The sequence below is a fragment of the Carassius gibelio genome, chromosome A4 (genome assembly GCF_023724105.1).
Source record: "Carassius gibelio isolate Cgi1373 ecotype wild population from Czech Republic chromosome A4, carGib1.2-hapl.c, whole genome shotgun sequence".
NCBI classification, from domain to species: Eukaryota; Metazoa; Chordata; class Actinopteri; order Cypriniformes; family Cyprinidae; genus Carassius; species Carassius gibelio.
In genome coordinates, this window is record NC_068374.1 from 24,495,216 (window position 1) to 24,513,274 (window position 18,059).

The 18,059-nt window shown below is 36.7% G+C and overlaps 1 protein-coding gene across 1 annotated transcript in view; it reads left to right on the top strand.

The window, feature by feature from the left end:
- Window positions 1–18,059, top strand: part of snd1 (staphylococcal nuclease and tudor domain containing 1) — a 167,220-nt gene that overhangs the window by 47,361 nt on the left and 101,800 nt on the right. The window contains exon 16 of the mRNA XM_052577497.1: window positions 13,320–13,429. Within this exon, the coding sequence (XP_052433457.1) occupies window positions 13,320–13,429 (110 nt within the window). The remainder of the gene's footprint in view (window positions 1–13,319; window positions 13,430–18,059) is intronic.

Here is an 18,059-nt window from a genome sequence, read left to right on the forward strand (position 1 = left end):
AATTGCAAACTGCTGTTTTATTGAAAATGTAAAGAAATCACTGGATAGGGTTGATGTGGTGGGAGCTGTTTTCCTTGACCTTAAAAAGGCATTTGATACAATCAACCATAGTTTACTTTTAACTAAAATGTCATCTTTTAATTTTTCTACTAAGGCAGTACAGTGGTTTGCGTCTTATCTTCAGGCTAGAGTACAGTGTGTTAAAGTTGACCAGGAAAAATCCTCACTCTTGAACATCAAAAGGGGCATACCACAGGGCTCCGTACTTGGTCCTTTGTTGTTCAGTCTTTTTATTAATGACCTACCATTACACTGTTCAGGCGCCAACTTCCAGCTCTATGCAGATGATGCAGTTCTTTATGCACCCGCTAAGTCACCAGAGTTGGCTGCTGATGTTCTCTCTGCATATATGGCTGATGTCGGACAGTGGCTCAATCAAAATCAGTTGGTGCTAAATTTTACAAAGACAGTCTCTATGTGTTTTTCTATTAAGAAACTTGATCTAAATAAAAGATTTAAAGTTAACTTGCAAAATGAAAAAATTCAATCTGTAACAGAATTCACATACCTTGGATTGGTTATAGATCCTCAACTTAATTTTACTAAACATATCAAGAAAATCTCTAAAACAATACAAAGAAATCTCAACTGTTTTAAATTAATCAGACACTATATACCAAATCAGGCTGCCCTACTGTACATGCATGCTATGGTGTTTTCACATATTTCATACTGCATGACAGTTTGGGGGCAAGCAGCTCCGTCTGCAACAAAACACATTGGTTCACTTTACAATCGAGCAATAAAAATTATGGATAAAAAGCCAATCCGCTATCATCACTGTTACATACTGGAGAAATATAAAATATTAAGCTTTGAAAGCTTTAGTAATTTATGTTTCCTAAAATTAATCTTCAAGTGTATTAATAATTTAGCACCTGAGCCTCTTAGTAAATTTATTGAAATACAGAACAACCAAAGAGTTACTAGAACTAGTACAAATCATAACTGTACAATACCATACTGTAGGACAAGCTTTGCACAGACTGCCTTTTCTGTTAAGAGCTGTAGGCTATGGAATGCATTACCATCTGATATTAAGGCCATATCTGACTTCAAAAAGTTCACTTCCAGGATTAAGCTCTGGCTAAAGACAAATCAAAATTGTATACATTTTTAATTGTTGTTATAATTGTGTATGATTAGGTATGTATGTATGTGTGTATGTGTATGTATATATGTGTATATCTATATATACATAGTTTTGTAGTATTTCTTGTTTTTATGTATGTATTTGTTTTATAATGTTCTTAGAAATGCCCAACCAGGGACAGGAGTTGAAAATTAGCACTAGCTATAATCTCTATATGCTGCACATCAGTTACAGGCTTTGTATTGTAACTATGTTTGCTTGTATGGTCCCTGTTAAATAAACTTTAAATAAATAAAATAAATAAAACAAAGCAATTGTAAAACAATAAAATAAAAAATGTTAAACCTTTCCACTTGGATTTCAAAGGTTTTTGTATTTATGTTCCGTGTGGAATTACTATTGTTGTTTACTATTGTACTATTGTTGAATTATTTATGTTCCGGTGGACATTACCATTAAAGCCCAAATATCGGAACACTTCAGCTTTGTATACCGAAACCGGAACTGGGACGATTATTTCATCCTCCATTACTAGCAGCGAACTATATTAACGCTAACATTGGTGGCATGCACTAATACTAGTATTTCCTGTCACACAGGATTTGTTCAGAGATGAAGACTGCCATCTAGCAGTCGAGATATAAACTAAAAAAAAAAAAAAAAAAATATAGTATCGCCAAACAAAATATCACCATACTCAAATTGTATCTATATTTTCTTACACCCCTAGTGCCAGAAAGAAATAACTTAACTTATTCTGACCAATCAAATCTATTCTGGATAGGGTGGAGGTAGGGCTGGACAATATATTGAACGATATAACCATTATAGTACAGTCAGTTCCGTGATTAGCGGTAAATCCCCATCACCTGTTTTCCAATGGAATGGCAGTTTAATACACAGAGCCGTATTTCACTGACAAGCTACACTATATCGAGGTCATTAGCGAAGGCAATTCTTCTTCAATAACGAACCATAGTGAACTACAGCTCTGTGTATTAATGCTCAATTTGAAAGCAGGTAATGGGGATTGACCACTAATAACGGAACCGGCTTTACTGACGAGATGCGCATGGTCATATCGTTTGATATATTGTCCAGCGCTAAGTGGAGGGTGACTTTTTGGCCATTTTTTATTATAATTTTTTAATTATTTGTACAACATGGAAATTGTATATGGCATGTACAAACATTCAAGTTTCATAAGACTACATAAAGAGATTATCTCTTTCTTGTGGTCGTTCAATTTACTCCTGATGGACATCAATGCCCTTCCAACCCCGACCTCAGTTTATTTCTGTCCTCTCACCATCCGGTCTAATTATTCACTCTGAATACAGAGAAGAAAGACACCCATCTATTTCTGCATCCCTCCATCCTTCCATTTATTTGTCTCTTCTTTCCCCAACAGAGAACAAACACCCTCCACCCCCCACCGTGCTTAATTGTGCATATCGCCATTGGAGATATTTCAATTAATTTGGTCATTTGTTCCTGAGTGTGTCTTGTTTTCCTTCCTCCATTGGTTCCTTTTGTAATTAATTTGTTTTTCGGTTTCTTCCTATGTGAGAGATTTCGGACAGAAAACCGCTCTACTTTTAATCGCTCTACTTTTTCTTATTTTCTGAAATTATTCTTCCTTTTTCAGATGAGTTTCTTCCTGTTTGCCTCATCTTTTTTCTCGTTTATGTGTGATTTGATCATGTAGGCTGGGATGTTTCGTGAAGCAGTTTGTTTGAGGGTTTATGAGTCAGATTCAGCTAATAGTTTTTGGTTTGTGTTGAAAATGATCCCCATTTTTCACAGTTGCAGGCACTTTGGGATCTGGTCTCCCGGCAGAGCTCTTTCTGATGTTTCTAGTCTTGTTTGAGTGTTTATGGAAGCCATTTTTCTTTCCGAAAAAGGAAAAGACTGACAGCACCAGGGGTTGTGAAATGTGCCACAGCACATATGAAAGCTTCAGCAGTTCAAGAGTTTATTGACTTTACGACATACAGGCATTGCGCCATAAACTCACCAGTGTAGATTGTTTGATTACCTGCAGGCCTTCCTCTGCACTGTGATTTTTATTTTTTATTTTTATAGTTGCATGTTGATGTCTCATATCTGTATGGATCCAAGGGGTCGAGATTTTTTGATAGTGAACTGATAGTAGATGCTGTAACTGAGCTTTCCTTTTTGCACTTTTGACGTTGTGGACTTTTAGAAATTAAAATCTCTTCAAGCTCTTTCTTTTACTCATTAGTTTTTTTTTTTTGTTATTTTAATTGCCTGCTAACTATATTCAGCTGAAAATGCATCAAAATAGAAATCGGGTCAATTTCTCACCGCAGTGTCCACAACATCTGAAATAATACATTGTGTTCAATAGTATTCTTTGGTGAAAATTGCATTTTATTTGGAATATCTAACTACTAGTCAAGTTTGTATTCATTTTACAGACATTTTTAGTAGAGGCAACATTTTCAGGCAAATGTGGCTCTGGGGGTCAAACGCGCTCCGGCTCGGTTAAGATTGCCTAGTGTGTGGACACCTTACACAAGTGTACACAGTAAATATTGATTATAATCAAGTATAAATGTTTTAACAATCCTGGAGATATAAAAGTTCCCAAAGTTGATTAACAAAGGGATTATAAGCAAATACAGCAGAATCTTTTTTAGTTTATATCAATTCATAATAAGCTTTATTTAAAAACAACCGAAGGCACTGATTCATCCTCATTTAGATATGCAATTAAACAAGTGTGCACAAAGGAATACCTTTCCCTTCACAAAACCTTTTCTTTACATAGGATGTTAGTTTGTGTCTGTGTGTGTGTGTGTGTGTCCATCCAGTCAATCCAGTTTCTCCACATGATTGTTGCTTGAATGAGCTCACCACTAAATTAGACCACAGAAGACAGCCATCCAATCAACAGGACCCTCTGCCTTCAGTGGTTGAAAGGTCAGGCAATGCCAAAGCCCCGACGAAAAAGGAGGAGAGAGAGACAGGCATGCTTCCTGTCACTCAACCCTCCATTACAGCACACAGTTCCCTATTAGTGTTGCTATGGTGAAAGCCTCTCCACCCACAGGCGCGCCAGCAAAGGTTACCGCATTAAAAGGGCAGAAATGCTTCATTGCTCGCTTTCTTATTTTCCTGTTTTAATGCATCTTTTCCTACAAGACAAGCAATAGCATTGTGGCTCACTGTGTCATGGCGCTTCAACAGATGTCGAAGCAGGCCTAATATTTTGCTACAGTTTAATGTGCAAAACATAAGCAGGGAATGAATCTGTAAATGTAAATATATTAATATTAGACATTTCTTAATTTAACCATTAAAAGAATAGAGGATATCCAATTCTTTTCTGACAAAGAGTTCTTGTACTCTATGCGAACATACTGTAACTTAAAACTTTAATGAGATCATCACACCAGTAACATTTGATGTATTCTGTGAATGTTCCCTGAATACAAGTGAAGAGTTTATAGAATATAAAACATTTGATTTGCTCTTGTAAGAACTAATAACCAACATAACACTTCTTCACATGGTAAGTGAAACTTTTGTAGCATGCAAGTAATGATTAAGTGAAAATATTTTCATCACTGGCATTAGCACGGTTACAGCTCATAGCCTAACCACCTCACTTCATCATAATGATGACTTCAAAAATCGACACGACAAACTCTTTTAAATATGAAATGTAACTCACACAATGAACTTTAATAGATCTTTCCCTTTTCTAAAACACATTAAACAACACCTAATTTCAACATTTACTCTCCTATGCAAAGAATCCCTGGGAACTAGAACTCCACTGCCCAGTTTCAGTCAGTGCAATGTAAATTCTAATGGTTTTAGTAAAATTAACATTTTACAAATTTATATAAATTGCAGAGAAATTCATACATCAAAAAGTATCCAGATACTTTTTGGAACTATTGTGCAATGTGACACTGCTGTTTTCCAGTTGTGTATACGTGTGCACTGCCGGGTGTGCTTTCCTCCTCTCCTTGCCCTCCTGAGTAGCGATCAGAAGGAAAGTTCACTTGTTTGATTTTTAGAACAGAGTGCCCCCCCCAATAGTGTCCTTCCTTCCTGCCTTACTATAAAGAGCAAGAGAAAGCGTGAAAGAGTGAAGACCGTCATCTTCACCTGGAAAGAAATAGGGAGGAGTGGTTTGAAGCAGACATCAAAGTGGTGTGTTTCATCAGAGGTGTATGTGAGACAGGGCATTGGCAGGGGGGATCTTCCCTCTTAAGGTCGTCTCTGGGCCTGATGTAACTTTGATGAGCTGCTCAAAGCTCGGGTGCTCCATTGCAGGCCAGCTCACGGTCGTGTGCTTGTACTTGCAAGTTGGATACATGGTGGGAGTTTTGCGCTTTGATGATTTTGAGAAATTGGTCTCAAGTCAAACCCCATATGTGCTCAGACACACTGAGCTATGGTGCTCTTTCAGCATATTCAGGTTCTAGTCCAACATGCAAATTTCGATTTCTCTTATTCTCATTGAATGCAATATGCAGGTGTTCATTTTGCAGCTTATTACATTATTTATTGGCATTAATATTTATGTTACCTTTCCAAAGGGTGGGGACAGTAAGATCTATTTGTGAAATTTCAGCAATGTCACATTGAAAAGATCAAATAAACACAATATTGTTATTTATTTTTTTAATAAACGCTGATTTAGTTTTTACTTTATTCAGAAGTTTCCACAAATATTGAGCTGCACTGCTGTTTTCAGAATATCTATTGTTGCTTTAAACCCAAATTCAACATTTTAGAATGATTTCTTGAATCATGCGAGACTGAAGAGTGGATTAATGGCTGCTAACAATTCAGCATTAATAAATAACATTTTAAAATTAAAATAGAAAACAGTTATTTTAAGTTCTCATAATATTTCTTTATTATGTAAGTGGATGAAACCGAACAGTACGGAACAGTTTTTATTGTATTTTGATCAAATAAATGTAACCTTGGTGAGTTCTTTCAGAAACAGCTAAAATGTAAAACGGTAGTGTTTTTTTTTTAAATGATGTGTGTGTGTGTTCCACCTCGACTCAGTGCTGCTTTAAGAATTTCATGATCAAATGAGAGACTGCACAATCCTTCCCCTCTATCCCTCTTATGTGGGTGAGCATAGTGATAAATTGGTTTCCAAACTCTAAACTGTGCTTGGTTATATAAGTCCAGACATTTCCATTTGAAGATACAGGATATCTCTCTCTCTCTCTCTCTCTCTCTCTCTCTCTCTCTCTCTCTCACTCACTCACTCACTCACTCACTCACTCACACACACGCGCGCAAACACACATTCAAAAATGTTCACTCAAAGCTCAAGTGCTGTCACATTGTTTTGGCAGTGATGATGGTGAATGCATTGATGTTAATGTCATGATGAAGAGTGGCCCTGTCGTAAAGGAGCCGCAGTGACGCAGGGCATAGCTCTGTACATCACATTACAGAACATATCGCTACGCTGAAAGTGTGTCATCTGTTTTTCAGGCAAGAGAGTGTCTTGTCTGAATGCTGCACTTTGTTGGCGATTCTCTTGAGGAAATCAAGAGGATATTTTTTGTATTACTTGCATGCACTGTTCTCTCTCTGCTAGGGCAGTTGAAGGCCTCGGAGTACTTTTACAGAGCACCGCATTTTCTGGGTTTCTTTTCTTTAGTGCCAAATCTCCTGCTTTTAAGGTCCAGCCTTGGCTGGCTTTAGTCATGCATCTAGATGGAGAAAGAGTTCAGAGCTCCACCTTTCCACAGGCAGAAGTGAGAAAATATGATTGTTTAATGTTAAAACATGTTTTTCTGGAACGAGTGGATGATTGTCTTGATTGGCTGCAGCCTGCACTCAGACTGCTAACTTTTAATTATCCCAGTGGTTTCAGAATGTTTATCTTGGACACTGGACATTTTTTTTTTATTTAATCCCACATTTCCATGCATTGGTGGTGGTTTGTGCTGGTGTATAACTGGCTACAATTGCACTGGTCTGAGCTTTTTTTTTTTTTTTGAAGAACTTTGTTTTTGTTAGAAGTTCTATACATTTCTTTGTGAAATGGACAACAGTCCAGTTCTTCTACTTAGCCCAGGTAAGACGCATCTGACGTTGTCTTAGGGCTGCCCCTGACTAAAGATATTCCTAGTCGACTAACACACCTCCATTTTAGCAATTAGTCGAATAATCGTTAATTTATGATATTAATATAAAAAACTTGCATATATACAAGGAAAGATATAGTCCAAGTTGAAGTTTAACACTTCCATATGACAGAATATGCTAAGCATGATATTAGCGCGTTCAAAATGAAAATGAAGCGTTTAAAACAGAATAGTAAAGCGTTTAAAGTATACAGCCCTTACAGAAACATAAATCAGTGGCTCTATAGGCTAATTAACATAAAAACAGCAATCACACTGCCTGTGCATTTTAATAATTTATTATCAGAAATACAAACTGTAACAGTTACATGTCAAAAAAAAAAAACAGTTTGAATAAAATAAACAAAAATTAAATTAAATAAACGTATTAGCAACTAGGCCTAGTACAAAACAAGGCAAAAAAAAATAAATAAATAAAAAATAAATACTGTAGCAAAAACGCTGTTTGGTATAAAATTACAGTGGGAAATTAATATAATTTTTATATTGTTCAAAATGATAATTAACAAAAACGAACAATTTAATAAATGCACATGGCACATCACACAAAGCCAAAACTTAGAATAAAAAAGAAGGCGGCAAATAAATCAACAGCCTAAGTATTTGATTAAATTGTTTAGAACAACTATATTTAAGACAAAATGTGGAACAAATAATTTAAAGAACACTAATACAAATACAAAAATATCAGAGCAAAGCCGCAAACTGCCATTAAGACGATGAGTCAAATTGCAAACATCAGAGTAATTTTTCTTACAGAATAAAAAACAACTTCTGCATTTTATGAAAATGAATAAATAAAAATATGTACTTATTTATTTGTATAGCCCAACCGTTATAAAAATACCAGTTTTTTATATATATATAGCCTAACAGATAGCAAACAGAAACACTACAAAAAGGAAACACTACAAAAAGGAAATTAAGCATTCTTACCTAAGCTTTCAATTCGATTTTATTTTTTTCATATTATGTGAGAGGAACACCAGCTTGTCTACATTGTTGGGAAGAAGGGAGCTTCTCGACTTGTTCACAATGAAGCCGGCCTTTGAAAAGATGCGCTTTGATGGAGTGGATGTGGAAGGGATACAGTGGAGGCGTTTAGCTGCTTTAGCGAGCTTTGGATATCGATGTAAATTTTTTTGCCACCATGCCAATGGTCCCGAATCAACCTTTGTTTTATCTGCCAAGTACATTTTTAGTTCATCCTTCTCTTGCATGCTATACCTCAGCAAGTGCGCTTTTGTATACTGCGAGGCACGAGATCTCGTTGATCTCTCGTTGCTTTGATGTCTGCGCAGCCCCTGATTGCGTAATTTTTTCACGTGATTTTTTTTTTTTTTGCGACTAACCAACTAATGAAAATGTATTCGACCAAGCCCTCTTCATATCGACTAACGTTTAGTCGACTATTTGGGGGCAGCCTTAAGTTGTCTGTGGTTCAAGAGTGGCTTAATCAGAGGAATACGAGAACTGTAGCCAAATTCCTTGACAGGTCTGTGTGTGGTGGCTCTTGATGCCTTGACACCAGCCTCAGTCCATTCCTTGTGAAGTTCACTCAAATTCTTGAATTGATTTTGCTTGACAATCCTCATAAGGCTGTGGTTTTCTCCGTTGGTTGTGCATCTTTTTCTTCTACACTTTTTCCTTCCACTCAACCTTCTGTTAACATGCTTGGATACAGAACTCTGTGAATAGCCAGCTTCTTTGGCAATGAATGTTTGTGGCTTACCCTCCTTGTGAAGGGTGTCAAAGATTGTCTTCTGGACATCTGTCAGCAGTCTTCCCCATGATTGTGTAGCCTAGTGAACCAAACTGAGAGACCATTTTGAAGGCTCAGAAAAACTTTGCAGGTGTTTTGAGTTGATTAGCCAAATGGCATGTCACCGTTTTTATTAAATGATAGCCAAAATCATCACAATTAAAAGAACCAAAGACTTTAACTACTTCAGTCTGTGTGCACTGAATTTATTTAATACATGAGTTTCACAATTTGAGTTGAATTACTGAAATAAATGAACTTTTCCATGACATTCTAATTTATTGAGATGCACCTGTACATATACATATACTTACACACGCACACACACGTTTGCTTTTGTGAAAAGTGGGGACATCCCATAGGCGTAATGGTTTTTATAATGTAGAAACTGTATATTCTATCATCCTTCACCAACCCTAACCCTAACCCTCACAGGAAACTTATTGCATTTTTACTTTCTCAAAAAAACTCATTCTGTATGATTTATAAGCGTTTTGAAAAATGGGGACATGGGTTATGTCCTCATAAGTCACCCTCTCCTTGTAATACCTGTGTCATACCCATGTCATTATACAGAGTTGTGTCCTGATATGTCACAAAAACATGCCCACACACACACACACACACATACAGTATACATTTATACATATACATTATACATTTAGTATTCTGGGTGGTTAGTTACCAGCTGAATGTCCATCCCCAAAGACAGCCTCCCAAGTAAGAATATTCAAATCCCATCAACCAGTAGCACACTATTTATTATTGTGGTGGCTTCGTAAAAGGGCATTTCAAATAGACAAAAGTAACATAAGCCATAGCAGCAGTGAACGAAAATGAGCCATTCTCAGTGTGAATCTTTTTGGTGCAAAAAATCCCTGCAGTCAAAAGCCCCTCTTTAGACACAGTCAGCTGCCTACTACTGTCAGGCCTTTATTAGGACTGCACCTGTTATTAGACACAGTGTTCCTGTCTTCACTTGTCCTCTTTTTAATCTTTTCTTGTCTTCTCTTGATTGCCTTCTCATACAGCAGCGTCCTCTGTAACATAATGTTCCGGATGTTCCACTCTCTGTGCGTGTGTGATGGATACAGGGAAAAAGTTATGATGTAATTTGATGTTTTACTGTATATTACATCAGGAGGGATTGCCAGAAAATATCACTCTGACAAAGCACTCATAACCGGGGTGTGTGTGAATTTGAGAGAGAGCCTGAAAACAAAAGGTTTCATCTCATAAAATCTTTGTCTTTTCCTGCGTAAAAGATGGAGCTGTCAGAATTGGGTCTTGGATGCAGAAAGACTGCAGTCTTGTCATTTGCAGCAGATATTTTAGGGATAAACTATCACCATTGGAGACTGTGCGTGTTATTGGTTATAGGCTGTCTTTAACCATGTGCCTTTCAGACATTCTTCTTAAACCTCTCCATCTTCTGGCTCAGGCTCATGAGTGATAGCCATTTGTGCTGTAAGGTGGACAGTTTGAATGTGGATGCATGCATATCCTGGGAAGACATGGTTTTCTGAAGATAGCGTGGAAAAAAAAGGATGCTTTTGAACATCCACTTTGAGTTGAATATGAACAAAGGAAATGGGAACTAATGGCATTTAGGCATTTATCAGTTAAAGTAAAAATACCTGTCATTATTTTATGCAAGTCATTGGAGGGAAAAAGAACTAATAAACTTTATAGCTGAAAATTCAGCTTTGCCATCAAAAGAAAAAAATGCATTTTTAAATATTACAATGAAAAAGTTTTTTTTTTTATTGTAATATTTAACAGTTACTGTTTTTATTGTATTTGTGATCAAATAAATGCAGCCTCGATTTGATGTTTAAAAACATAAATAAAATTAAAAACACTGACCGAAACGGTCCCCAATTTTTTGTAATTTATTCATTCTACAGTACACACTTAAGACATAGCATTCTATATCTATTTGTTCTGTATTACAAGTGCTGTGTAAGGTCTGGTATTGTTTCTTCAGGTGTCAGCCTGGTACAAGAGTAGCGTTATTTTTGACAACCCCTTGCAGCTTGGATATAAAATATCTCTGTTCTTTTCCTGTCATGTTCTAAGTCTCCTGTGAAGAACTGTGATATTGGGAACCGAAAGGGGAAGAATGAGCGAGTGAGCAAGTAAGTGTGTCGGTTCTCTCCTCGGGAACTCTGTTGCAGTCTCCTCACAGAAATCACTGAATATTTCAGCAGCTGTAATTGTGGCTGAGGAATACTGAGGTGCTTTCTGATCTTCTGCTCATCTAAATATCTCAGCAGAAACACACACACTTTATCTCCTGCTGACACTCTGAACAGCACTGGAGATATAAGTGTGCCATATACAAGGACAGCTTTGTACTATAGGGGAATGCATCATTTCTTTGGGTTGAGCATCTAAATTACATTCTAATCCTGTTTGATGAGTCCATAAGTAAACTATTACATTCCTTTTTAGTGCATATTTATTCTGATATATATAGTAATTTTAAATGTGTATTTGTTTTACATTTTTGTATTCTCTAAATTGCTTTGTTTTCTCTATATTGCTTCGGAATTCTGGTGAACATGTTCTTTATTTACTTTTCTGTTTTATGCAAAAAATTTGCATTGACACATCCAATCTAAGATCAAATATCTCACTGTCGGAAATGATCACAGTCAGCCTAATTGGCACAGACTGATCCTGGAACAGGTTTCTAATCTTTTTTTTTTTTTTTTGCATCTCGTCAGTGCAGTTCTTTGGTCTGAGTAAATATTTTCATCGCATAACACGTACCAAACAAAAAAACCTTGCAAACATTTTCTTGAAACGGACATCTGTGCACGCCCTGTGACATCTCTGAATCAGCGAGGCTAACAATTGTTCTGTCCTAATTGAGGAAGTCAGGGTTGAGCGGGTTTGAACTGCTGTGTTTTGTTCAGTATGCGTATTAAAGCCCTGTGCCCTGTGGTGAAACGTCATTTTTCAGGGGCACGGAAAGCGGCATTGACTGTTAGAAGTCATTACGTCTGTTCAAGAGAAAATCACTTATACACACAGCTCCTTTCATTGAGAGCTGCTAGGAAACAGAAGAAAAAAAAAACATTTCGAGCCATTTTTATCATAACCTTGGAACTTTTTATAAATAGGGCTTCAAATTTTTCTCCTTCCAAGGTGTTTGATGAGTGGCTATAGCAGCCGTTCTGTAGATAATGTTTATACGCAGATCTGTATAAACTGATTTCTTTACCAGAGAGGTCAAGGCTTGATAGGCCGGTTTTATTGAAAGCAGATAAAGACGGTATTTGACTGTCAAGGTGCAATTTTTAAGATGGCTCTGTGCTTTCGAGACCAGCATTCTGATCTGCTCACTTGAGACAGAGAGACCGGTTCGTTCCTTATAAATTTGTTTCTCATGTAGTGTTGCTCTTATGTGCTCTTCAACCAGTTTACAAATGTCCGTCTCCTAAAACTCTCCGGTTATTGCCAGAAATTGTGTTCTGCCTTTGACTAGATCGGATGCCCTGGACAATTTAAATGCTAATTTTGAGACTATTTACTGACAATTAACCAATAATTGAGAATGATGTTCATCCGTTTTTCTGTTATGATAACAAGTGATGACCTTTTTTATTCTATAATTTCAATATAATTATTTTGTATTATGGTTCATTCAGTGCAGAATTACGTGATCATTTATTTAGTTTAAGGCTAATAAGCAAAGCCATGCTATGTTTTCTGTGCTTGAGGTTCAGTTTTGTTTGTTAATGGTGCAGTCAACAATTTTACAAAGAGCACTGTGAGACAAAGGTCTGCAGTAGCCTTTTACAGATTTTTGCAATATTCAACATTTTGTTTTTCATCTACAATTAATAGAGCCATAAATTGAATTAACTGAAATTAAAATAAAATGATAGCAAGCTCACATATTCACAATCTTTTCTAATAGATGAAAAATGTATGAGGTTTATTCAGTTTTTAATTGTTTCATTATAACAATAGTTGGTCATAAGCAGAAACAAACTTTTTGAAAATGTTCTATTAGTTTTCTATATAAAAAAAAAAGAAGAAGAAGAAAAAAATATATATACACTCTTTTTGAAACATTGTAATACATTATGGAAGTATTTTTGAATGTTGCACAAAAAAGTTGTTGAATAATCAAACCAAGCAAAAAGGTGAGCATTTAATGCACTCACCAAAATGGACATGCACAGGGGATTTTTTTTTTTTTCGAAGCTCACCCTCACTGTGTTTGTGTGTGCAGGTATCGAGTGTCCCCGAGGGTCTCGAAACATGCCAGGTGGGATGCAGGTGGCAGAGCCGTACAGTGAGGAAGCCACGATTTTCACCAAAGAGCTAGTTCTTCAGAGAGAGGTAAGGCCTCTTCATATCTACTCATATCTGTCATTTATAGCCTGCTTCTGTCACTTTAGTCTCCACAAGCTTTTTCTGGAAATTACTTTTCTGTAGTTGACATGACCGTGCCTGCGATGTTTGGTCTCCAACTATCTGCCCATTTTTCTTCTTGTTCTGACTCTTTACTGCTGTCTTCAGAGATACTCATACACCCATTGGAAACGAGCTTGCCTATTTCGGTCTACTATTCAGAGAATGGCTATCTGGATGTTTCGGTTACTCTGTGAATAATGGTCACAGAAATTGCATGTCCAAATGGAGGAACCGCAGATGTGATGATTCAATCACATGATTGCACACTATTCTTACCTTGTCCTCGGGGTGCTTGATGCTGTGCGGGTGCCGTTTCCATTAATGTTGTGTGAATGAGGCTGGCTCTGCAGTCGGGCCTAATGAGAGGAGCTTTTTTAAGAGCCTAACTTTAACCTGCACTTTACAGAGAGACTAGACACAGGAATCTACTGAGAATTACAAAAGCACCAGGAAGCAGGGAAAATAAAAAAGATATGGAGTCCTAATGATCTCCATCGCCCACAGTGAAACAAAGCCTTGGCTGTAATGGGAAACAGACATTCTTGTGGGCTGTGATCCACTCAAAGTGTGAAGCGTCATTTGTGTTTCAGAGTACCAGTCCATCTTTATGGACTGTAGATGTTGGACCTGCAATCATACATTTGTGTTTTTAAGATTGCAGGTTTCAAGCTTTGTTTTCTACAGTGAATGGAATTTAATGCTGAGCTCAGAAATGTTCTTTTAAAATGTAATAAATATAATTATTTCTAGCTTATATGGCTACTATAAATTTTTCACATTTTCATAAGACAGAAATATTTATATTCAAAGTTTTTTGCCATCACAAAGAACAATTTCTACAGTGAATCCTGAATATAATATTATATTTAAAATATAATGTGTATAGAAAAATGTTCTTACCATTACCTTTCAATGTTTTTGATAATATATAAAATATATTTTATGAATACAAAATTAGTATTCGAATTTGTGGTTGAATGTATTTACTGTTTTTATTTTATTTTTTATATAAAAATCTATTAAAATATATTATATTAAAAAAGAAAGATTGATTAAAAAATAAAGTATTATCTGCTAATTTAAAATCTATTAAATGTATTGTCCAAATTGTGAGGGAACCATTTCAAGTATGATGCATTTAACAACATGATAAAACTGTTGTTCTCATCAAAAGAATTTCATAATTCTTTAAAAAAACTAAAGAAAAAATAAAATAATTATACTTCATTTACATTTTGTTGGATGCCAAGTGATAAAATAATCCACCTTGTACCCAAATAACAAATCAGAAGGAGTGCAAAGAACATCAGTGCTTTTCTTTTCCTTTTCTTTTTTATTTTTTGTCCCGCTTTCCATATGTGCCATGTGCCATGTGCCATGGAAGGCTGTTGTGTTTATATTGCCCACTTTAAGATGCATCCTGAAAGATGTTCCTCTCAATCTGGCTCTAATATCTCATGATCTGTAGCAAATAATTCAACTGGCTTGACAGGCTGCACGTTTCTTCCATACAAACCTTTACTGATTCTGAGGTTTCCACCAAGTGGAATTAAGACTGTATAGCTTTAGATTTCCTAAAGCACACATTGCAAGCTGCTACAGAAGGAACAAAAGCATCTGTGAGTGTTTGTGCTTTGATGTAGTTGATTAAATATAGAAATGAATCACAATTTGTCAGTTTAAATCTTTTGATGTTGGCAGAGTATCCTCCTTCCTGACCTAAGATCCCAACATGACCTGACAGACCTTGTTGGGCTGATAATGCTGTGACAATATGTATATAATACAACAGTGTCGGTGTGCTAGAGGTTATGCTGTTCCGTTTATGCCATCGAATATATATCTATAAATACATATATACATGTCTCATTAATTAAAATGGTTTCATTATTTTGTTTGGCATGTAATGTGAAGCTGTTTTAAAACGAATGACACTTATTGAATTGCAATGCATAATCTTACACTTTTGTTTGCATCCATCCAGTTCCTTTTAAAAAGAGGAATGGAATTATATTGAATTAGGCATAAGGATGAAATAATTACCGCATGATTTATTCAAATATAATTTCCAGCAAAACAAACTATTTGGTTTTATGCTCGTACTGTTATATAAAACTGTTCACACTGTGGCATAAGAGTGTGTGTTCTGCAGTACACTTACACACGGTTTGCATGGGTAAAGATGCACTTTATTTTTTGTTGAACTTGATGAGAGATAATAGATTTGGTTTATTTCTTTCTCTTCTTGTCCATCTCTTGCTTTAGTGGAGTAGGGCAGAGGCGTGTGTGTGTGTGTGTGTGTGTGTGTGTGTGTGTGTGTGTGCGCGCGCATTCATGGGAAAGAGGCCTGCTGATGGCAGCACATGCAGAAACTCAAGCATGGCAGCTTGGAGTGAGCGAGCTGCTCGGACATAGTCGTGACTCATCCTCATGCGTGCCACCCCAGCTGCCTCTCACAGATCGTTCAAACTCAACAAATGACTTTTTTGTTTCAAAACTGCTACGTCTTACATACACCCCGGTATCTCAGTCTGAGTGTGACAAAGTGTATTTAGCGTGGCTTATGCACATGGTCTGTGAGTCTTTAGCACTTGAGTGGTTTATGTCTGGTTATGTGATCATATGCATCTCTGTGTTGTCCACTTGTTCAAACTTTAATTTTCCCATTCTCGTAAGAAATAAAGACATGTTACCAGGTTTCACCAGCTGTGCTTAAGTTAAAACTTGACACTGTTGTGGTGTAAATGATCACTAAGACAGTATTGCTGTTTATTATTATAATTATATTATACTATTTTCAATTAGCTTTGACTGGTTAAGTTTGAACCCTCAACAAGGTAAACTAAAATGCACACTTTATATCATACATGAGTACACTTTACAGAGAGCTTACAACCTTCTAGCTAAGTCCTGCTTTGCACTATTTAGTATGTGGGGAAACAGAAGCATGGCTCTTGGTGTAAACTTTACATTCTTATTTAATTAAGTTTAACAAATGGCTGGTGCAACTCTACACAAAATAATATGGAGGCTTTGATGTGGACACTTTTGGCTTATGCCTGTAAGCAACCGCTTCGCAACACTCTGGCAACCACCTATACAACCCTCATTGTGTTGCCGAGTTTTGCACGGGTAAACAGCAATGTGGAGTTCTGCCCTTACATGAGCCACACATTCCAATATCATTACTTAAGTTTATCTCTGTTTCCATCTCTGCATCTTTCTCGCTTTCTCTAATTTGTTCTGTGTTGCCGATCAGTGTAGCCAACAATCTCTCTCTCTCTCGCTGAATAATTGATGGTGTGTTTGACAGGCAGGACACACTCTGGCCGGCTGAGCTCCTCTGGGAGAGCTGTTGTGGTCGAGTCGCATTAGAGATTTCTCCTCACCACACACATGCTCAAACTGTAGCATGTCATAAACTCTGCCGGTGGCCTCTTGGTTCAACCGAATGTGGCCATTCATACATATTTGAAGTACGGCAGTCATGGGATTTTCAGATTTTTGCTCTGTTTGTCATGCTGTCGTGATTTTAAAGTATTAATGTGCTGGAACTGAGTTCATAAGAATGAGATTTGTCTCTGTACTTATAAATTTGGTTCCACATGATTCTCATATTTTCTCCAGCTGCTTTTCCAGCATGGTCCGACAAAGTCTTTTGTGAATGCACAATATTTTTAGATTAATAAATGCAGCTATTGAAAGTGATTTCAGCCCAGCCAAGATTTTAGGGTTGAGCCGGATTTTAAATGAGCTTCAAAATTGAATCTGAAAGCAAATATTAACCATTAAAGACCTAGAAAATTTTTGGGGCGCCTGGCACACCTGCACTTTTCTTAGTTTTTCAGACCTGTTCTAGCAGTCAGCATCAAGTGCCATATATAGTTATAAACAGGAGGACTTATGGTTAAAGTCTCAATTTTACTTTCGTTTTCTCAAAGAATGAATGCAATCCACTGCCATTAATCTGCGTCAGAATCGATTTTACCGGGACATTACCTAGCGACCCAATAGGGCTTGGGCGTCGTGACGTCGTGACGCCACGTTGATGGCCTCTTTTACTGCTACTCGGACTACTGCGCAGTGTTTAGACATACTCCCTCTCATCCGTGTGTCTTAATTTGAGTAATTAAAAATCTATTTTAACCATGGTAAACCGTGGCGCAAAACATAATCGCCATAGGGAAAATAAAATGAGAATGGATTAACTTTACACCGCTTTCCTGCTTGGAGGCACGACCATGGAGACCATAACATCTGAATATTAATTTATATAGCTTAAGTCAACATTGAAAATAAGGGAAATTTCTCGGGTTACTCATCCAAAATACGGGTAATTTCAACATTCATCTTTTTGTTGCTATCCCTCTGCTGACAGCAAAAATTCGTACTACAAAACTGCTGCATTAACTAACGTTAAGCGATTTGTGAAGCTAGGTCTAACGTGACTTTAGTAACAGATTGACGTGGAATCGTGCTCTCACAACAACCACGCTATCTTAAAAAGCCCAACATCAAACTAAGGTTGCTTTCAAGTAAGCAAAACGAGCCTTGA